The sequence below is a fragment of the Bufo gargarizans genome, chromosome 4, assembly GCF_014858855.1.
Source record: "Bufo gargarizans isolate SCDJY-AF-19 chromosome 4, ASM1485885v1, whole genome shotgun sequence".
Classification (NCBI taxonomy): Eukaryota; Metazoa; Chordata; class Amphibia; order Anura; family Bufonidae; genus Bufo; species Bufo gargarizans.
The window spans coordinates 29,174,925-29,198,466 of NC_058083.1; the positions used below are offsets into that span (position 1 = coordinate 29,174,925).

General features: G+C 43.2%; 1 protein-coding gene across 1 annotated transcript in view; it reads left to right on the forward strand.

Moving 5' to 3' along the window:
- The first annotated feature begins 1,577 nt into the window (after positions 1–1,577).
- LOC122935145 overlaps positions 1,578–23,542 on the forward strand; it is a 105,531-nt gene continuing 83,566 nt past the window's right edge. The window contains exon 1 of the mRNA XM_044290911.1: positions 1,578–1,832. Coding sequence (XP_044146846.1) covers positions 1,578–1,832 — 255 coding nt within the window. The remainder of the gene's footprint in view (positions 1,833–23,542) is intronic.

The window sequence follows — 23,542 nt, forward strand, 5'->3', positions numbered from 1 at the left end:
TTACCTTTCCCCACCTGTTGTGTTGTTTGGTGTGGGTTATGTTCAAGGTGTGTTGTTATGTCTAGATTGGTGTTCCATTTCTGGTCTGTTGGTGTTTGTAGTCCAGCATTGATGATAAACATTTTCCTGTCTGTCTCTGCCTTTGGTGAGAGGGCCCGGAGGGGAAACCATAAGTCAGTGAGCAGCTCTGCCTGGGGCTGTCATGTATCCTGTCAGCATGAGTGTCCAGGCAGTTAATGGTTTGCTGGATTCTTGTGTATGTTGTTTGTACTGTGTCCTGGTTGGTGTTTGGGTTCCAGTACATTGGCATGGGTTCCAGCCATTGTTGCTGCAGCAGATAAGAGCTAGTGTTCTGGTTCTTGCCTGCTGATCCAGTTGCGGCTCACTGTTACCCCTTCGTTTGTATCTAGGCCAGTTGAGACTTCTGTTCTTCCGTGTCCTGGAGGAACAGGATGTCTCAGGCCCTGACATTATCCCTAGGGCTATTATGGGATACCAGGATCTGAGGTTCCTGGATATGAGCCGTCCCACCTTCTGGGTGTGCTCATATGGGTAGGAGTCAGGGCCAGGATTATGGTGGCATTAGGAGGTGACCTGCTCTCTTTTCCTGGTGTACAGGCCTAGTTTCTGCCTTGTTTACCTCACTTTATACGGTGGGGAGTTTGTCCCACTCCCCACCGTGACATAATATAATTTTATTTTTAAAGATATTAAAATTTTATTTAATTACTTACATAATATCAGAACTAACAGAATAAGGGGCGTTAAATGAAGCAGTATTTAGGCATGGTTTGGGTCGGTATTTAGGCATGGTTTGGGAGGGACAGGGGCATGTCGACCTGTCACTTTTTATTTGATGAGATGTGTCGCCCTTTACTACTGTGGACTCATGCTGTTCCCACTCTCCCCACTATTTTGCCTTTCGGCCTGGCTGACATCATTTATTTGATCCTTCTTCTGATCTGTCAGAAGGAAGGAAAAATGAGACGCACAACGGATCCTGTATGTGTAGCAGCTTTAAGGCCTGTATGGTACCATCAGAGTTAGCCTCTGATATGGTAGCCAAAAGCACGAGTGGGTACAAAACACAGAAGACATGCAAATATTCCATTCACGTGTCATTTCTGCTTTGGATCCACTCCTATTTTTTGGGGGGGCATTAGCAATACTGATGGATTACTGACCAAATGTTGACCAAGTGAAGGCAGATGCTCAAAAGACAGGATCCATTTTTGGGGTGTTATTGTTCTGACGGTTCAGAGGAAGAGCAAAATAATCAGTGACATCAACACAAACTTTCTGCTGACACCCTCTCTGCAGCTCTCTGCAGCCAGGAAATAGCTGTTTCTTAACAAGAATCGCCGCAAATAAATTCGGATCAAATCAAATTTATTTTTAAAATTTGGCGAACCAGCCGAATAGAATTTTTGAAAAATTTGCTCATCTCTAATAATCTGGTCTTAATATATGCAATGCGGAAAGGTATTGCCATCTATAATTCAGCTGTAATTTGTAAGTTCACATGTGCAACTTTTTTCAGGAAATCTCTTCATTTGGTGAGACATCTCCTGGTCTTCATGTTCGCCATAGAAGAAATAAACAGAAGATCTGACCTTTTACCTAATATCACTCTGGGATATAAGATCTATGACTCCGGTGTGTTAGAACATAAAGCTGTACAGAGTGTACTGAGTATACTGTCAGGACGAGAAGAAGCTGTCCCCAACTACAGCTGTGATGAGAAGAACAATGTTGTGGCTTTTATTGGGCACTTGATGACTTCCTCCAGTCTGTCCATATCTGAGATAACGTCAATCTATGGATATCCTCAGGTAAAACTAATGAATGGCATTATATACATAATGGGTTTTGCAATGTGCGAAAATGCCCATAGTATAAAAATATAAAACTATATTCCCTATGTGGCAAGAGCAAAAAAAAAAAAGCATAAAAATGGCCGCTTCATTTTCTACAAAAATTTCAGTAAAAAGTGATTAAAAAGTCATACACACACCAAAATGGTATCAATGAAAAGTTCAGACCGACCCCAAAAAACATGAGCCCCGTACACATAATTACCAAAAAGTTGTCAAAATATGGCAACAAAAAAATAAAACAGATTTTTTTCAACTTTTTTTTATCACTATCAAAACGCAAAAAAATATACATATAAGGTATCGTCGGATTAATACTGACCTGTAGAATAAAAGTAACCAGTCAGTTTTATCGAACGTCGCAAATTAACAAAAAATTGTTTTCCCGCTTCCCAATACAACATATGCAATATTAAATGGTGGCGTTGGAAAGTACAACTTGTCCCGCAAAAACAAGCCCTCATATGGCTATGTAAACAGATAAATAAAAAAATGTATGGCTCTGGGAAGGCAAGGAGCGCAAAATGAAAATCGCCCCACCAAAAAAAAAAAGCCTCTGGGCTTGAAAGGATTCACCTAGTTGTGTACCACTTATTAAAAATGTGCACAGTTTTTTTTATTTTTTATTATTGCAAATAATAAATTACTTTTTCAATTAATTGTTATTAAAAAATTTGTGCTACTGTCTTTGTGCAGCCTTGAGTTTATCTAGTAGCAGAAGTGTTAATTTTTAACGTAAATTTGTTTTCCCTTAGTCCTAACAGCAGTTCTCCCCTGTGAAACTAGTAGGACAGGTGGAATTTTTGATGACAAAAACATTTCCTACCAAGCACTAATTAAATAATTAGTAGAAAACCCACCCCTATAAAGGGCAGACTGCCCATAATCCAGTGCTTTATATCAAGTAGAAACAAATCAAGGGTGGGAAATTTGTATGCTGCTGTTAGGACTAAGGGAAAACAAATTTACATTAAAAATTAAAATTCCCTTACGTCCTAACCAGCAGCACAAGTGGGGACCTAGCAAGCAACAAATTGGGAGGGTCTCCTCACAGGTACACAATACCGTCCCTTTTTTTTTTTATGAGAGGGCGGCAGACAGAATGGTGCATCCGAATGCTACCCCCTCAGAGCGCCTAGAGTCTAGGCGATAATGTCTAACGAAAATGTTGTGGGAGCTCCAGGAAGCCGCAGCACAAATCTGTTCAAGTGGAACTAGATTTTTTTCCGCAAAGGAAGTCGATATTGCCCTCGTGGAGTGGCCGGTGACAAAAGATGGAGGAACCAAGCTGTCACGGAAGGTGTACAGGAAACAAGACAATGCAAAATGAATATATGACTCACTGGATCCAAAACTAAGGAACAAAAGGGAGACCCCTGCATAAGACCTGGCAATCTCCCGGACTGTTCAGCCTATGCGAACACCCCAATGGTGGATGACCGCATATCCTCGTACCTCGAATATATAACACCTAAACACCCTACAATAGTGAGGGGACACGACCACCGGCTCCCTACACTAGACACGGAGGGAGTCAGGGTCACCTGGGATCCAGCAAACAGAAAATCACAAATGAATGTACAACACTTATCTTGTAGAAGACTGGGAAATAGGATCAGCATGCACACACACTCCAGGAAGTTGTATAAACCGCACACTAATGCATTATGGGGAGGAATTTAAAGGGATGCAATCAGTCCAACTACATGACAGCTGAGAGAGGCTAACGAGATGAGGAACTGAAAACCAAAACAAAGAAAGCTCAAGGAGGAGGTTCTGAAAGGCATCTGTCAGAGCTTCTCAGATGTCTGGTTGTGACAGTACCCCTCCCTCTACGAGTGGACTCCGGACACTCAGAGCCCACCTTCTCAGGATGGGACCTATGGAAAGCCCTGATGAGACGAGTGGCCTTAATGTCCGTCACTTGGAACCACATCCTCTCTTAGGACCATAACCCTCCCAATGAACGAGGTACTGGAGAGAACCGCGGACAACACGAGAATCCACAATCCTAGAGACCTGAAATTCAAGATTCCCATCAACCATAATCGGAGAAGGAGGCAAAGGCGAGGGTACAATGGGTTGAACATAAGGTTTTAATAAGGACTTATGAAAAACATTATGGATCTTCCAAGTCTGAGGAAGATCAAGACGGTAGGCAACAGGATTGATGACAGACAGGATTTTGTAAGGCCCAATAAACTTAGGACCCAACTTCCAGGAGGGAACCTTCAATTTGATATTCTTGGTAGACAACCACAGCAAATCACCAACATTCAGCTCCGGACCAGGCACACGTCTCTTATCTGCCACACGCTTATATCTCTCACTCATGCTCTTTAGATTATCCTGAATCTTTTGCCAAATAGATGACAAAGACGAGGAGAATCTGTCCTCATCAGGTAAACCAGAAGACCCCTCTCCCGAGAAAGTCCCAAACTGCGGATGAAACCCATATGCACCAAAAAATGGAGACTTATCAGAGGACTCCTGACGACGGTTATTTAAAGCAAACTCAGCAAGGGACAAAAAAGAACACCAATCCTCCTGATTCTCCGCCACAAAACAGCGCAGATATGTCTCCAGATTCTGATTGACGCGCTCTGTCTGGCCATTCGACTGCGGGTGGAAAGCAGAAGAGAATGACAACCGAACCCCCAAGCGAGAACAGAAAGCCTTCCAGAATCTGGAAACAAACTGCGTGCCCCTATCAGAGACTATGTCTGAAGGAATACCATGCAATTTGACAATGTGATCAATAAATGCCTGCGCCAGCGTCTTAGCATTGGGCAAACCAGGAAAAGGGATGAAATGCACCATTTTGCTAAAACGGTCCACCACCACCAGAATCACAGTCTTCCCCGAGGAACGAGGCAGGTCCGTTATGAAGTCCATGGACAGATGTGTCCAAGGACAGGAAGGAATGGGTAAGGGAAGGAGAGGTCCTGATGGCCGTGAATGAGGGACTTTGGCACGAGCGCAAGTCTCGCAGGCTGCCACAAAACCCTCAACCGACTTACGAAGCGCAGGCCACCAGAATCTCCAAGCGATGAGATCCACTGTGGCTCTTGCCCCAGGGTGCCCAGCAAGGACAGTATTGTGGTGTTCCTTAAAAATCTTGTGTCTTAAAGCGAGAGGCACAAACAACCTCCCAGGAGGACAAAGATCAGGAGCCTCTGACTGGGCTACCTGCCTCCAATTCAGGATAAAGAGCAGAGACCACCACACCTTCAGCCAAAATGGGACCCAGGTCTTCAAAATTCCCACCTCCCGGAAAACAACGTGACAGGGCATCTGCCTTCACGTTCTTAACCCCAGGGCGGAACGTGACAACAAAATTAAACCTTGAAAAGAACAAAGACCATCTGGCCTGTCTCGGGTTCAGACGCTTGGCTGACTCCAAGTAGGCCAGATGTTTATGGTCAGTAAACACGGTAATAGGGTGTCTGGCTCCCTCTAGCAAATGGTGCCATTCCTCAAAAGCCAACTTGATGGCCAACAACTCCCTATCTCCCACATCGTAATTTCTCTCTGCGGAGGAGAGTTTCTTCGAGAAAAAGGCACACGGTCGCCATTTGGCAGGAGAGGAACCCTGAGACAAGACCGCACCCACACCCACCTCAGAAGCATCAACCTCAACTATGAAGGGTAGAGAAATATCAGGTTGTACCAAGATGGGAGCGGAAGCAAAACTCTCCTTGATATTAGAAAAGGCCTTACGCGCCTCTACTGACCAGGAAGAAAAATCTACCCCCTTTCTGGTCATATCAGTGAGTGGTTTAACAACAGAGGACTAATTCAAAATAAACTTCCTGTAATAATTGGCAAAGCCCAAAAAACGCATCAGCGCCTTCTGATTCTCAGGAAGCTCCCACTCAAGCACAGCGCGGACCTTCTCGGGGTCCATGCGAAAACCAGAAGCGGAGAGAAGAAACCCCAGAAATTGAATTTCTGGAACCGCAAACACACATTTTTCCAGTTTTGCGTATAATTTATTCTCCCGCAGGATGAGCAAGACCTGACGTAAGTGTTCCTTATGAGTTTTGAAATCAGGAGAAAGAATCAAAATGTCATCCAAATACACTAATACAAATTTTCCCATTAAATGATAAAAAATGCTGTTCACGAAATGCTGAAAAACGGCTGGGGCATTCATCAAACCAAAAGGCATAACCAAATTCTCAAAATGGCCCTCAGGGGTATTGAAGGCCGTCTTCCATTCGTCTCCTTCTCTGACCCTGACCAGGTTGTATGCCCCTCTTAGATCTAATTTGGAAAAGACTTTAGCCCCAACAATCTGGTTAAACAGGTCCGGGATCAGAGGAAGCGGATAAGGGTCACAAATTGTAATACTGTTCAGCTCCCTGAAATCCAGACAAGGTCTTAAAGAACCATCTTTTTTCTTAACAAAGAAAAAAAAAAGGCAACAGGTGACTTCGAGGGATCGTATGTGTCCTTTTCTCAGACTCTCAGAGATATAAGCACGCATAGCGACCCTTTCAGGTTGGGAAAGATTGTATAAACGAGATTTAGGCAGCTTGGCGCCTGGGATGAGATTAATAGGGCAATCGTACTCCCTGTGCGGGGGCAAATCCTGAACTCCACTCTCAGAGAAGACATCCGAAAATTCAGAGAGAAAAGGTGGTACAGTCTTAGTAGAAACCTCAGAAACAGATGTCGTGAGGCAATTCTCTCTGCAAAAGTCACTCCAACCATTTATTTGCCTCGCTTGCCAATCAATGGTGGGGTTATGTTTAGTGAGCCAGGGTAGCCCCAACACAAGAGGAGTAGGTAATCCGCTACATCCTCAACATGAGCATCACTCACTATTAAACGAATATTGTGAACTATGCCCTTTAATGATTTCTGAGCAAGTGGAGCCGAATCAATAGCAAAAACAGGAATATCCTTTCCCAAAGTGCATACCTGGAAACCATGCGTTATCGCAAAATGATTATCAATGAGATTGACAGCTGCTCCACTATCTACAAAAATCTCACAAAAAATGTTCTTGCTCTCTAGCGCCACCCTGGCAGGCAGGACAAAACGGAAACTACAAGCAAACGGAAAACCTTCAATTTCCGCCTCAACGCTGCCAATAGTAACAGATGGAACATTTTTTAAAGATTTTTTCCTTTTTGTTTCTTTAATACTCCCAGAAAACTGCCTGAATCTCCTAGAGGGACAAACATTTGCCAAATGATTTATACCTCCACAACAAAAACAAACCTTCCCATGCGGGCTGAATCTTCTATTGTCAGAGGCAATCAACCCCAGCTTCATGGGCTCCTGCTCAGAAGGGGCTGACAGCGACTGAGACCCCTGCGCACAGAATGAGACCACTGCACTGTCCTGGGACTGAGTATGACAGGAAGGAGAGATCTCTCCTCTCTCTCTAAGACGCCTGTCAATACGAACGGCCTGAGACATAGCAGAGTCCAAGGAGATAGGCCTCTCATGAAAAGCAAATGCATCTTTCAATCCCTCTGAAAGACCATGTCAAAATTGACTTCGGAGTGCAGCATCATTCCAACCAGTATCAGCTGCCCATCTCTGAAGTTCTGAGCAGTATATCTCTGCGGATTGTTTACCCTGGCATAATAGACGTAGTCTAGACTCAGCCAAAGCAACACGATCCGGATCATCATATATCTGACCCAGGGCTAAAAATAATTCATCCACTGAACGGAGGGGCCGTGCCCCCACCGGTAGCGAAAAGGCCCACGACTGAGCGTTATCCCTGAGCAGCGATATAATGATCCCCACCCTCCGTTCCTTATCACCAGAGGAATGGGGAAGAAAGCGAAAATGGAGTTTGCAAGCCTCTCTGAAACGCACAAAATTCTCACTACCCCCGGAGAACGTATCCGGGAGCGAGATCTTAGGCTCAGAACAAACTCCATGAACGCAAGCTGAACCGGTCACTAGAAACTGAGAAAGAGTCTTACGGAGATCAGCTACCTCCAATGAAAGACCCTGGAAGCGTTCAGTCAAAATTGAAACCGGATCCATGCTTGAGACGGTTTTGGCGGTTTATAATGTCACGGAAGGTGTACAGGAAACAAGACAATGCAAAATGAATATATGACTCACTGGATCCAAAACTAAGGAACAAAAGGGAGACCCCTGCATAAGACCTGGCACTCTCCCTGACTGCTCAGCCTATGCAAACACCCCAATGGTGGATGATAGCATATCCTCGTACCTCGACTATATAACACCTGAACACCCTACAATAGTGAGGGGACACGACCACCAGCTCCCTACACTAGACACGGAGGGATTCAGGGTCACCTGGGATCCAGCAAACATAAAATCACAAATGAATGTACAACACTTATCTTGTAGAAGACTGGGAAATAGGATCAGCATGCACACACACTCCAGGAAGTTGTATAAACCGCACACTAATGCATTATGGGGAGGAATTTAAAGGGATGCAATCAGTCCAACTACATGACAGCTGAGAGAGGCTAACGAGATGAGGAACTGAAAACCAAAACAAAGAAAGCTCAAGGAGGAGGTTCTGAAAGGCATCTGTCAGAGCTTCTCAGATGTCTGGTTGTGACACAAGCCTTGGAATAAAAAGGCTTCCCAGATTGCCTCCTTTACTCATCTACTTAGAGAGGGTTTGGAGGCTTTTAGACCTTTGCTTTTACCAGAGAAATAGAGCAGCAGGTGTTCTGATTTCCTAAAGTCCACAGTTCTGTTCAGCTAGATTTAGAGATCCCTGGAAATGTCCAAGGAGTGAAGGGCTTCCTCTTCAGGAGATTATGGAGTGAGACATAGGACCACCAAGAAGATGGTCTGATTTTGGTTACCGAATGAGGGAACCTTAGGAGCAAAGGTTGGTAAACATCTCAACAGGACAGAGTCATGGAGAAAGATGGTATAAGGCTCAGCGGCCGCTAGGGCCTATAACTCTCCAATCCTTTTGGCCGATCTTATGGCCAGTAAAAATGTGACCTTTAACGATAGAAACCTAAGGTCTACATTCTCTAAGGGTTCAAAGGGGGGAGAGGATAGCCCCTTTAGAACAATGGATAAATCCCATTCACGGATAGGTCTCAGGATTCTAGGTTTTAATCTTTCTGCTCCCTTGAGGAACCTCCTGAGTAGGGGGTCTTGAGATAATGGTCTACCTAGAAAGGCAGAGAGAGCACTGGTGTGAACTCTGAGAGTAGACGGGCTTAGACCCTTTTCCAGGTCGTCCTGCAGCAATTGTAAAATAGCTGAAAGAGGAGGATCTTAGGGTACAACCCTTTTTAACAGCACACCACTGAAGAAAGATATTGTGAATTCTTGAGTACGCCTTGTTTGTAGACTCTGCACTGGAGTGTGAAATAGTTCTTAAGACCTCCACACAAAGCCCTCTAGCTTCTAGTAGGGGCCTGTCAATCTCCAGGCTGTCATATTGAGTTTCCTCAGATCTAGGCAGAGGCCTGTGTCCTGATACACAAGGTCCTGCATTAGGGGAAGTCTCCAAAATGTGCCCTGACTCATCTTCATGAGCTGGGTGAACCAAGACCTCTTCGGCCAGAATGGTATTATTGCAATGACCGGGGTCTGGTCTTGTTTGATTTTCATCAATACCCTTGGTATCATGGAAAGTGGAGGTAATATGTACGACAGCCTGAACCTCCATGGAATGGACAGAGCGTCTATCGCCAGAGGGTTGTCCTACTTGTAGAGGGAGCAGAATTTGTCCACCTTCGCGTTCAACCGGGTTCGCCATCATGTCTCCGGAGTGCCCCAACGTAGAGTGATCTGGGAGAAGATGTCTATGTTCAGTGACCATTCGCCTGGAACTGGTAGGCCCCGACTGAGTCGATCCGCAACTATGTTGAGATCTCCCCTGATGTGAACCGCGGAGAGGTGGGATAGACTGAGATCTGTCCAAGAGAGGATTAGACCAACTTCCTGAAGAAGAGGTCGAGATCTCGTACCTCCCTGTCTGTTGATATAAGCGACCACCGTCGTACTGTCCAAACGGACTCTCACCGCCTTCCTGTGGATGAGAGGAGCAAAAAAATAACGAAGAGCTAGACGTACGGCTCTTAGTTCTCTCATATTGGACGAGAGAAGCCTCTCCTGTGGAGTCCAAATACCCTGTATTGGACTGTCTTCCAGATGGGCTCCCCAACCTAGAAAGGAGGCGTCTGTGGTCAACGTGATCCAACAAGGTTGACTCAAGGACCTCCCCTCTGATAGGTTCCTCCACCATTTGAGTGAGGACCGGACTTTGACAGACAGGGAGTGAGTCTTGTCCAACCCCTTGGGGTTGTGGTTCCAGACTGCTAACACTTCTTCTTAAAGTGGACGGAGGTGCCAAAGGGCCCAAGGAACTGCTTCTGCAGATGTTGACATGTGGCCCAGCATCTTCATAAGTGTTCTGATGGGCACTCGTGGAGGCGCCATGAGAAAATGAGCGGCTCTTATGACCCGATCTTTCCTCTCTGGGGAGAGAGAGAGAGCCTTGAGAATCCACTATAAACCCCAGGAATACCCGGGAAGTGGAAGGCAGGATCTGGGACTTTTCCCAGTTTATTAACCAGCCTAACCGCTGGAGAGTCTGAAGAGCCAGATGAAGATGGGTTTGAAGAACTTCTAGAGAGGCGGCTTTTAAAAGCCAATCGTCTAGATATGGCACGATTTCTAGCCCTTGAAGCCTGAGTTTGGCAACAACCGTAGCCACAACCTTGGTAAAGGTGTGGGGAGCAGAAGAGATGCCAAAGGGTAGAACAGCAAACTGGTAATGCTTTACCACACTCTTTATGGAGACTGCAACTCTTAGGAACTTCCAGTGAGTTGGATGAATAGGGACATGAAGATAAGCGTCCTTTAGATCTATGGTGACCATGAGGTCTCCGGGATTTAGAATATTGATTAAGGAACGGATGGTCTCCATCCTGAAGCGCTTTTGTCTTATGAAGCAGTTTAGGTAGCGCAGATCTATTATCATGCGCCAGTCTCCGGAAGGCTTTGGGACTAGAAATATGGGGGAATACACCCCTCGTCCTCGTTCGCGGGAGAGAACCTCCGCTAGGGCTTTTTTGTGAAGGTAAAGGAGGACTGCGTCCTCCAGGATCTTATGTTTGATTTGTGGTAAAGGCCAGGTTAACACAAATTTCTCCTGAGGGGGAGACATGAAATCTATTGCGTAGCCGGACAAAATTATATTTAGGACCCACTGATCCGGAATTTCTTTCAGCGAAGCCTGCTGAAAAAAACTTAAACGACCTCCGACTGGAGGAACACTTGAAATCTGTGCATCGCACGGAGGGTCTGGAGGGGAAGGGGGAAGGTAAGCGGGAGAGTCATAGGTCCGCCTTGCAGTCCCTACCCCGACCACGACCGCGTCCGCGTCTGGAGGACCCTTGACGTCTTTGGGATCTAGAGAGGCCCTGGGGTCTTGTGTTTCTGGACCTACTGTGACCCCAAAAGGACTGCTGAGGGAGATTTTTCCCTTATTTGTCTGCCAAGCTTTCCATAAGCTTGTCCAGCTCAGAACCAAATAGCCTTCCTGGCTCATAGGGCAGACCGCATAAGTTAAACTTAGAGGTGTTATCAGTGACTCAAGGTCGCAACCAGAGGGGCCTACGGCTGACAGAAGAAAGCACCATACTTTTCGCAGCCAGCTTTAAATGCTGTGCAGAGGCATCGCATAGAAAGTCTGCTCCTAACAGGAGGGTCTTAAACTGATCCAGAATATCCGTTCTGGCCACTCCGGCCTCCAGGTCAGCCTGAATTCTTAGGATGTGGGAACGTACAAAGTCTGCGGTCTCAGATGAGGCAACAGCTACTGACGCAGAAGCTGCTGCAGTGGAGTAATTGCGCCTTAGGGTGCATTCGACCCTCCGGTCTAACGGGTTCTGGAGATTACTACCGTCATCTGACGGGACTAGGGTTCTTTTGGACAATTTGGATATCGCCATGTCAACCTTCGGAGGCAGTACCCAAAGGTCGGACTCCGACTCCTGGAGAGGGAACATGAGTTTAAACCTCTTGTTGAGGACTGGACCCTTCTCCGGATGCTTCCATTCGGTAAGCATGAAACGCTTAAGGTTTTCGTCCACTTTGATGGTTCTTAACTCCCTAGAGGTGGACGGCGGAGCTTCCCCTTGCTCAACATTACGATCCCTTGACCGGATGGAGCGTAAAAGCCTTTGGGTTTTTTCGGCTGGAAACAGGAACAGTGAGTCTTCGTCGTCCGAGGAAGAGGAAGAATGGTCGTCCACGGAGATCGCGTCTTCCAGCATATGCATCGGACCCGGAGATAATGCTCTTGATCTCTTGGAGGCGAGGGCGCTCTTAATTTCAGAAATGGAATTTCCCATAAAGTCCTTCATCCACCCAAACATGTCGCTTACGGTGGGTTGCGACAGAGGAGGACGACATAACGGACACCTATTGTACTCATAGGAGTCCGGCATTGGCATCTCGCAGGAAGCGCTGACTAGATGTCTTTGCTTGTGGGAGGCTTTTCCCGCGCTAGGGGACGCCATTTAGAAAGAAACTTTAAGTTTAGTAGTAGTCGCAGCCACAGAACTGTAGCCTTAGCTCTCTAGTCAGAAAGAGGAAGTACTCCTCTTGTTGTGGGCTTATATACAGTGGGATGCTAAAGTTTGGGCAACCTTGTTAATCGTCATGATTTTCCTGTATAAATCGTTGGTTGTTACGATAAAAAATGTCAGTTAAATATGTCATATAGGAGACACACACACAGTGATATTTGAGAAGTGAAATGAAGTTTATTGGATTTACGGAAAGTGTGCTAGAATTGTTTAAACAAAATTAGGCAGGTGCATAAATTTGGGCACTGTTGTCGTTTTATTGATTCCAAAACCTTTAGAACTAATTATTGGAACTCAAATTGGCTTGGTAAGCTCAGTGACCCCTGACCTACATACACAGGTGAATCCAATTATGAGAAAGAGTATTTAAGGGGGTCAATTGTAAGTTTCCCTCCTCTTTTAATTTTCTCTGAAGAGTAGCAACATGGGGGTCTCAAAACAACTCTCAAATGACCTGAAGACAAAGATTGTTCACCATCATGGTTTAGGGGAAGGATACAGAAAGCTGTCTCAGAGATTTCAGCTGTCTGTTTCCACAGTTGGGAACATATTGAGGAAATGGAAGACCACAGGCTCAGTTCAAGTTAAGGTTCGAAGTGGCAGACCAAGAAAAATCTTGGATAGACAGATGTGACGAGTCAACCCACAGACCAGCACCGAAGACCTACAACATCATCTTGCTGCAGATGGAGTCACTGTGCATCGTTCAACCATTCGGCACACTTTACACAAGGAGATGCTGTATGCGAGAGTGATGCAGAGGAAGCCTTTTCTCCGCCCACAGCACAAAAAGTGCCGCTTGAGGTGGGCTAATGCACATTTGGACAGGCCAGCTTCATTTTGGAATAAGGTGCTGTGGACGGATGAAACTAAAATTGAGTTATTTGGCCATAACAAGGGGCGTTATGCATTGAGGAAAAAGAACACAGTATTCCAAGAAAAACACCTGCTACCTACAGTAAAATATGGAAATATGGTGGTGGTTCCATCATGCTGTGGGGCTGTGTGGCCAGTGCAGGGACTGGGAATCTTGTCAAATTCGAGGGAAGCATGGATTCCACTCAGTATCAGCAGATTCTGGAGACCAATGTCCAGGAATCAGTGACAAAGCTGAAGCTGCGCCGGGGCTGGATCTTTCAACAAGACAACGACCCTAAACACTGCTCAAAATCCACTAAGGCATTTATGCAGAGGAACAAGTACAACATTCTGGAATGGCCATCTCAGTCCCCAGACCTGAATATAATTGAAAATCTGTGGTGTGACTTAAAAAGAGCTGCCCATGCTCTGAAGCCATCAAACCTGAATGAACTAAAGATGTTTTGTAAAGCGGAGTGGTCCAAAATACCTTCAACCAGAATCCAGACTCTCATTGGAACCTACAGGAAGAGTTTTGAGGCAAAAGGAGGATCTACTAAATATTGATTTTATTTCTTCTGTGTGGTGCCCAAATTTATGCACCTGCCTAATTTTGTTTAAACAATTATAGCACACTTTCTGTAATTCCAATAAACTTCATTTCACTTCTCAAATATCACTGTGTGTGTCTCCTATATGATATATTTAACTGACATTTTTTATTGTAACAACCAACGATTAATACAGGAAAATCATGACGATTAACAAGGTTGCCCAAACTTTAGCATCCCACTGTAGGTGGACTAGCTCCACCTCTGACCTTAGCTCGGCCCCCTGCCAATAGCTCCGCCTCAACCTAAACTTTTCCTGAAAGCTCAGGAATATTAGTTTTAAACAACATATATATTACATATATCTTTAAATCCTGTAGCCCCCGGGGCTCATATTACAGAAATACACCTGCATTTAGGACAAACAAATCTGGCGTGAGAACCGGAAGTTGTCGATGACGCACTTCCTGTCGGCCGTGCAGCGTCGTGCAGCCGGGGAGACAGAGATGTCGAACGATCCACAGCCTCGCAAGCGGACAGTGTGCGGATAGGCTCCGCCACTGTAGCCTTGGCTGCCGCTACCTCCGGTGCAGTAGGCGGCGGATCGTGGACCAACGATACCGTAGGCTGAAGGGACCGAGGACGACTTTGGGCCAGGAGCTAGGACCACCAATTAAGTGGTAGGAAAATATCTCTATAAAAAAACGAATTTTTTAAGGTAACAGGCCGCAGCCTAGATAACTGGCAAAAGGAAAGTGAAAGTAGGTTTCACACAGCTAGATAAAATGGTTAACCCTTTGTGAAAGAATGGCTCAATATTTGTATTAAATACTGATTGAAAAAAATATTTTAGCACAAAATGAGTAACGTGCAATAAAAAAATAATAATAATCCTCCAGTCTACATAGGTCTACATAGCCTGTAAGTGGCCAGTAATGCTCTCATGGACCTGTAGTGACAGAATTAGTTTAAGGTATTCTGTTACCAGGATTTACCCTATAGAGAAATTCATATGTTCCCATCAGTCTCCTTGTTTTGTATTAAATGATCCCACTCTTACTGCTCTGTGTGTCCTTTATTCGTCAAAAAATGTATTGCTATGTAAATTACCTTGATAAGGAGCCAAAGGGGTTGTCCCACGATCCGTTGGAGCCCGGCTGCGCCCATCGTTCTGGAGCCCAGCACCTGCCTACTAGTTAATTTATTCACTGCACTTGCCCTGACATCATTCCTTCCAAGCGCCGTAATCTCGTGCAGGCGCAGTGTACACAGTAGTCTGCACCCATGCGGACTACTGGAACAGGCTTTGTCGATCCAACTGGCCCTTTTTTTTTTCACTGAACCCCCTTCATGGCTTATATTTATGCCATGGAACCAATAATTGCTGCCCTTGAATGTGTAGAAGTCATTATACACTCACCTAAAGAATTATTAGGAACACCTGTTCTATTTCTCATTAATGCGATTATCTAGTCAACCAATCTCATGGCAGTTGCTTGAATGCATGTAGGGTTGTGGTCCTGGTCAAGACAATCTCCTGAACTCCAAACTGAATGTCAGAATGGGAAAGAAAGGTGATTTAAGCAATTTTGAGTGTGGCATGGTTGTTGGTACCAGATGGGGCGGTCTGAGTATTTCACAATCTGCTCAGTTACTGGGATTTTCACGCACAACCATTTCTAGGGTTTACAAAGAATGGTGTGAAAAGGCAAAAACATCCAGTATGCGGCAGTCCTGTGGGCGAAAATGCCTTGTTGTTGCTAGAGGTCAGAGGAGAATGGGCCGACTGATTCAAGCTGATAGAAGAGCAACGTTGACTGAAATAACCACTCGTTACAACCGAGGTATGCAGCAAAGCATTTGTGAAGCCACAACACGCACAACCTTGAGGCGGATGGGCTACAACAGCAGAAGACCCCACCGGGTACCACTCATCTCCACTACAAATAGGAAAAAGAGGCTACAATTTGCACAAGCTCACCAAAATTGGACTGTTGAAAACTGGAAAAATGTTGCCTGGTCTGATGAGTCTTGATTTCTGTTGAGACATTCAAATGGTAGAGTCCGAATTTGGCGTAAACAGAATGAGAACATGTATCCATCATGCCTTGTTACCACTGTGCAGGCTGGTGGTGGTGGTGTAATGGTGTGGGGGATGTTTTCTGGGTACACTTTAGGCCCCTTAGTGCCAATTGGCCATCGTTTAAATGCCACGGGCTACCTGAGCATTGTTTCTGACCATGTCCCTCCCTTCATGACCACCATGTACCCATCCTCTGATGGCTACTTCCAGCAGGATAATGCACCATGTCACAAAGCTCGAATCATTTCAAATTGGTTTCTTGAACATGACAATGAGTTCACTGTACTAAAATGGCCCCCAGAGTCACCAGATCTCAACCCAATAGAGCATCTTTGGGATGTGGTGGAACTTCGTGCCCTGGATGTGCATCCCTCAAATCTCCATCAACTGCAAGATGCTATCCTATCAATATGGGCCAACATTTCTAAAGAATGCCATAAGCACCTTGTTGAATCAATGCCACGTAGAATTAAGGCAGTTCTGAAGGCAAAAGGGGGTCCAACACCGTATTAGTATGGTGTTCCTAATAATTCTTTAGGTGAGTGTAATATACCTTGCTAAACACTGAGAAGGCAAAAAGGGAGCCGGTGCATGCACAGTTGGATCAACGAAGCCTGTGCCAGTAGTCTGCACGGGCGCAGACTACTGTGTACACTGCGCCTGTGCGAGATTATGGCGCTTGGAAGGAATGATGTCAGGGCAAGTGCAGTAAATAAATGAACTGGTAGGCGGTGCTGGGCTACGGAACGATGGGCGCGGCCGGGCTCCAACGGATCGCGGGACGACCCCTTGGGCTCTTTATCAAGGTCATTTACATAGCAATAAAATCAGTAAGAGTGGGATCATTTAATACAAAACAAGGAGACTGATGGGCACATATGAATATCTTTGTAGGGTAAATCCTGGTGACAGAATCCCTTTAATATGTGATGGTCCAGCTCGCTGGAATTCCATTTTACCCATGCTAGAGCATCTGTATGAGCAGCATAAAGCCATGAATGAGTTTGTCATGAATCAGACCGTGTGTTGTTAGGCAGTGGCAGCTGACTCGAGACTCCTGTCTAGTCCTGAATCCCAATGAAGAGGCCGAAAAGTTTGTAGCAGTCGCAACTGATTCATGAACAATCTCATCCCCCTCATATTTACATATATACTTGATTCTGGTCCTGTATTTATGTAATGATATTGGTTATGCTGCTTCATGTACTGTATGTGCTATAATTGGTCCTGTTCCTGCATGTTTATACTGTGCTTGTTTCTGGTCCTGTATTTATGTAATTAGCTTGGTTCCGGTGCTGTACATATGGAGAATGCTTTGTTACCGAGTCATATTTTTGTATGACCTTGGTGTATACACATGACATGCCATTAGAGAAGAGCGAATCAAAGTTCTCAAAGTGAAATTCAAACCGAATTTCAGGATAAAGTCGATTTGCATTGTGGTAATGAGAGATGTGACAGGTGCTAGGGACTGTGTTAGGAAATACTTTATTCAGAAAAACAAACTATTTAGAAGTTCAGGGGAAGATCATTCATAGTGTGAGGAACGGATAGGGAGGCATTATCCACACTATAGGGAGAGAGCTGGGACCAATAGGTAGGGGAGTGTAAAACCTGGGTATTAGGAGCGATTACTATTATACCATTTTTGGGGCGTTTTAATAGGGAATCTAAGTATGTATGTTGTGATACAGCCATTCATCTGCTATGAACTTACATTGTTATACAGCCATTTTTGGGGTTTATTTATAGGTAATATAAGTACTTAGCCATTCTGTGGTAAATTTACTCTCACGGATGAGATATAGGAGGGAACACCACACTGACAACCAGGAGGGAAAGGGAAAGCCACTAGGCCTCAATGCTAGGAAAAGGTCACCTTCTAGAGAACCCTACTCCTGGCCCTGAGTCCTAACTATAGGGGCACCCCTTGAAGCTAGGAATGCCCATACCCTGTAACCTGAGACCCTGGAGACCCTAAAGATCCCTATGGATATTGGTAGGGCTGAGACAACCTATTCCTTCCCAGATGAAGAAACAAGCGTCTCCCTGAGGCCTAGTAACAACCAACAAGGAAGGGAAAACAAAACATAAGCAAAGGCGACACTTAACTTCTGTAGTGAGATGGATGAGCAGGAACTTCAGAGAGGACAAAACACCAGCTATTCCAAAACCAAATGAAGCTATCTACCGCACAGTCAGAAGGATGGGGTAAGACTAAATAGGGTAGAAGTGATGACTAGTGATGAGCATCAGGGGCAATATTCAAATTTGGGATATTTTGCAAATATTTGGTAGAATATTCGTCATATATTCACAAATTTGCATATTTGCTATTATTTTCTTGATTGAGAAAATTGGTGTGTAATGCGCGTGCAATACAGACGTGGGTCACTATAGCTTCATTTTTCAAGCTACTAGAAGCTATCTGAGACTGGAGAAAATGGTTGGCATGGCAGAACATTACATTAGCTTTATATGCAGATAGAGTGCTCCAATATATTTGCGATTGCGAAATCGGCACTAATGATGTGAATATTTTTGTGCAATACGGGCAACTTCACATTTTAACAGGTCTGACTACTAAGTATTGCTGTGAACTTGTGACATCACAGCACTATGTATGTAGCATACATACATAAATACATACATACATACAGCACTATGTATGTATCATGTATGTATGGACAACAGAACCTATCAGCTACACTATATAATTAACAAAACAGAAAATGTCGCAATAAAATGGGGTGGAAAACCACACAGAGGTGCACCCACTTAACAGACAACACCCAGTCTGAAAGTGATAAATAGTATAAATAATGGAGGTGGGGCACACTCTAAAAGTATAGGGATCTTTATTAACACTATTGGTAGCAATATAATAAAATAAAATGACAGCAAGTGTATATTAAATGGAAAATTGCTGAAAAAAGTTAAAAAAGGTAAAATATTGATAATAAGATAAATCCTAAATTATAAATGACCATAAAAACTGTATCTAAAAATACATTAATTATAATCAGTGTGTGCATGGATCCCAATGTGAGCTTTGGATTCGGATAACCGATCAAAAGATGTAAAATCACTGGTTTTGCTTGGTATAGAGTCCCATATAGGATTAATGTGATGTTATAAATAATCCTCTCCTGCAGAAAATCCTTGCTCGCCAATATTGGCAGTGATCAGGAGCGTATGTAGCCTGAAAGTTTTAGTCATACAGTAGTCAGGCTGTTCATGCGCACAGCGGCGTCCCGCTGTATTTTATGTAAAAAGCGATCGCTTGTTGGAGATGTGTAGAGGCTTACCCGAGGGTCTTTTAATGCTGGATAGTAGGCTCTCGACTCGGCGTACCTGTCTTGACTCCGGTCTCAAGAGCTAATGCCCAGATTGGAATTTTTTGGCGCCAGTGAAGTTTGTTTGTTGCACGCGGTGTAGGTGCCTTTCGTCACCAGCGTGATAGCAGTAGTTCACTTCAGCAGTTCACTGGTTAAGATAGCGGTTGTCCAGACTTCCTCGGTTTTACAAGGTCTCTCTACATAGGGGGATTAGTACCAGACGCGTTTCGGGGATTTACGGAAATGACCCCTTCCTCAGTGGTTAGTTTCCCCCTACTTGTGTTCCACTTTTATAGTGGATAAAGTATATCAAAAGAACTGGTTCGGAATCCAGGATTTTTTTCGGATTGGGATCCATGCAATCTGTTTCTGACTTCAGACATGTATCAAAGGTAATACTTTCATTGTCAACTATTTTATCAACTTCTTACATAAATGGATAAAATATACTGTTTAAAAAGTGGATTCCAAATACATGAATGTAAAATGAATATAAATATAAAGAAATATATGAATATAAAAAGGGAAGTGGAATATGTATATCCAACGTTAATAAGGGAGTATCTATTTTCAACCCCAATATATGGACACCAAAGATAGATAGCAAATTTCTCCTAGTGCAGGCTTGCTTACACTGTTTAATATTTTCTTTTGTTAGATATCATAAAAAACATCATAAAAAACATCATAAGAAAACGCATAAAAAACGCATTGGTGTGGCTTCAATATATCTCCAGGGAGTTTTATTCCCTCCCCTCCCCAGGGATCTTCAGGTCTCAAAGGTAGCCTTCATATTGTGTGAAAGTTTGTTATATTTACCGCTATTGCGGTTATCGTAGTGACCTCATTTTTTTCAGCAGGATTTAATCCCTAGAAACATATCTTGTAAGGGACGCATCAAAGACATACTATTATAGTGTTGATCAGATGTTAAAAAACATTTATATAGAGTATATCGGGTGTCTAGATGACAATGGTATGTCTCTGTAGACCCAAATGTTAATATCCTACTACGCTTCTGGATTTACAGGTATTTGTTCAGTTGTCCAATGTCTCATATTAGGGCATATCCTATGATTAATATATTTAAGTCCAATGCGGTTCCGATGCGCCTTCCTTGATAGTTCGATATTGCAGAATTTTTGGGATTTTTTTGAGATGACTTTCTTTTCAAAAACTCTGCAATATTCGATTAACTATGGTCAAGTAGTGTATCTACCAAGTTACTGCTAATATTCAATCCTATGAAGAATTTGAAAAACACACCATATTAATATAGAAGTGACATACGGTTTGGATGCGGTTTCGATGTATTCTTTTAAATTATATACGGCTGTTCTTATTCTAATAAATTCTATATTTATGTGCCATGATTATGTGGTCGGTGGATGGGGACCAGATGTAGAGGAAAAACTGTGCGACTTTAACATATCGCACAGTTAGTCATCGACAGGTGGTACCCATCCTATAAAAAAACAAATAATTCAAAATCCGCATTCAAACCGGACGGTTGTAGTGTGTTTAGTTCGAAGATTTGTTTTGTTTCTAGGCGTGACATCTTCTCAACATGATTGCCACCTCTCCAATCTTTTTGCACTTTCTCAATTGCTGAATATTTCAGGCATGAGGGGTCTTGATTATGTTTCATTTTAAAATGATATGACAGTGAATGGTTTTCAAAGCCCTTTTTTGTATTGCCAATGTGTTCTGCGATACGTTTTTTCAACGTTCTTTTAGTTCTTCCCACATACTGAAGCTTACAGGGACATTCTATCACGTAAATAACATCTTCTGTGCTACAGGTGAGAAATTCGTTGATTTTATGGCAGTGTTTATTTGTTGTTGATCTGATTTCTATTGTTTTTTTAGGAAACGAAGTCAGTTTGCAATTGCCGCATCTGCCACAACGATAAAAGCCCTTGATATTTGCCCAAGATTGGATGGTTGAGGTACAAGTTTTCTTTATTGGGACGGTAGGTGCTATTTTAATACTCAAATTAGGGGCCTTAGTGAACACGATTTTGGGTTTGACTGGTATCAGTGCATTCAATATTTTATCCTTTTTTAGTAGATGCCAGTGTTTATTGACAATGGACTGTATTTTTCTAAAGTCTCCATTAAAGGGCAAAATCAAGCGCAAATTTGCATCCGTTTGCTCAACTTTACTATTTCGTTTGGCTTTTTTATCAATAAATTCCTCCCTCTTCATTTCTTTAACTTTGTTAAGAGCCACGTCTAGGATCTCCATAGGATACTTTTTTTCTAAAAATTGGTTTGTCATAACTACAGCTTCTTTTTCAAATTCTTCATTTAGTGTACAATTTTGTGTTGCTCTCCGTAACTGTCCCTGCGGAATATTAATCAGCCAGTTGGGGAGATGACAGCTATTATATAAAATGTAGCTGTTACAGGCCGTTGGTTTCACGAATGTTGTACATTGCAGTTTACCTCCCTGATTTAAAATCCGTAGGTCTAAAAATTCTAGTGAAGTTTGACTAATGTTACCTGTAAAGCTTAAATTCCACTCATGTTTGTTAATATCGTCTAAAAATTGTTTCAAAGAGTCCCCATCTCCCTGCCAAATAAAAAAAAAAAAAAAAAAAAATTCCACACAGGATGAGGATAGATCCAATAGGGAAAAATATACAAAAGAGGGCACATCCAATAGGGAGAAATTCACAAACGATTTTACTATACCCGTCCAAAATAGATTTGAAATTTTGGAAGAACGGGAACATTTTTTAGACAGGACACCACCACACCACAGAACACGGATGAGACACGAATCACCACAAGGGAGAACACATACACGACACAAGGAATCACAAATAGATCACCAATACAACCTCAGACACAGACCTCAGACTCCGCACGAAACACACAGAACACAACACTTCAGAATAGAAAAAACACAGCAACACGAACACTACAACACTCAGGAATACCGGATGAGGACAAGGAACCACGGAGAAAGGGAAAGATACGTAGAGGAGGGAGAAAGAAGAGGGAGAAAACACAGATAGGTGACATTGTAATCACTAATGATTCTATTATTAATTTGAGTACCAAAAATTAACTAATGCACAGGTCACTTTATTAAATAAAGGTCTTAAATTTGCTCCCACTAACAAACTGAATAAATTTGACACTTTTATTGGTGTCGAAAAATTCATAAGACGTCTGTGTCTAAAAAAATACTTTTTGAAGAATCCCATAAATCGAGAAACCGTAATTGATAACACATTCGTTCATACTGACTTAAAAAAAAACCTCAAAGAAATACCCCAGGAATGAGATAAGTCAAGAGATGGCCAGCTTCAAAGAATGTGTTGAACACGATATTCGTAAATTAAAAGGAAAAATTAGATACAAACGCAACAATTTAACAAACACTGAGGTAAAAGCCTTAAAAGAACTACAAAAAGAAGAGAGCATTGTTATTCGTCCCGCGGATAAAGGAGGGGCCATAGTGGTGCAGGACTTAGAAAAATATAATGCTGAATGCCTACGCCAACTTGCAGATAGCAGCACGTATAAAAAACTTTTAAATGACCCAACTGAATTATTTTTAACAGAATTAAAAACATTATGTACTAAGGGTAGGGAAATGGGAATTTTAAATGAAGATGAACAGAATTTTTTAATTAATAAATCCCCACGCATCCCTGTCTTTTATTGCCTGCCTAAGGTGCATAAAGACAATGTGAATCCACCTGGCCGCCCGATTATATCAGGGATTGGATCACTGACCTCAAATCTATCTAAATATATAGATGTGACACTTACAATCTAGAGTTAAACAAGTCCCTTCATACGTCAAGGATACAACACAGATCATAAAAATCATTGAATCATAAAATTTTGGTGAAAATTGGATTATGGGTACCCTTGACGTACAGTCACTCTATACCGTGATCAAACATGAACAAGGCAAAAAGGCAGTCATATCCCAATTGACAATGGAGGGTATTTTAAATCAAACACAAATTGAATATGTCGCAGAAGCAATAGATTTTATCCTGACCCACAACTATTTTAATTTTGCAGGAGATTTTTATATACAGACACAAGGGACAGCCATGGGCACCAGGTTCGCCCCCAGCTATGCTAATTTATTTATGGCACAGTGGGAATATGAAAACATTCAACCCAGGCTGGGGACGAACCTGGTGCTCTGGCAAAGGTATATCGACGACATATTTTTTATTTGGCAGGGAGATAGGGATTCCTTGAAACAATTTTTAGACGATATTAACAAAAATGA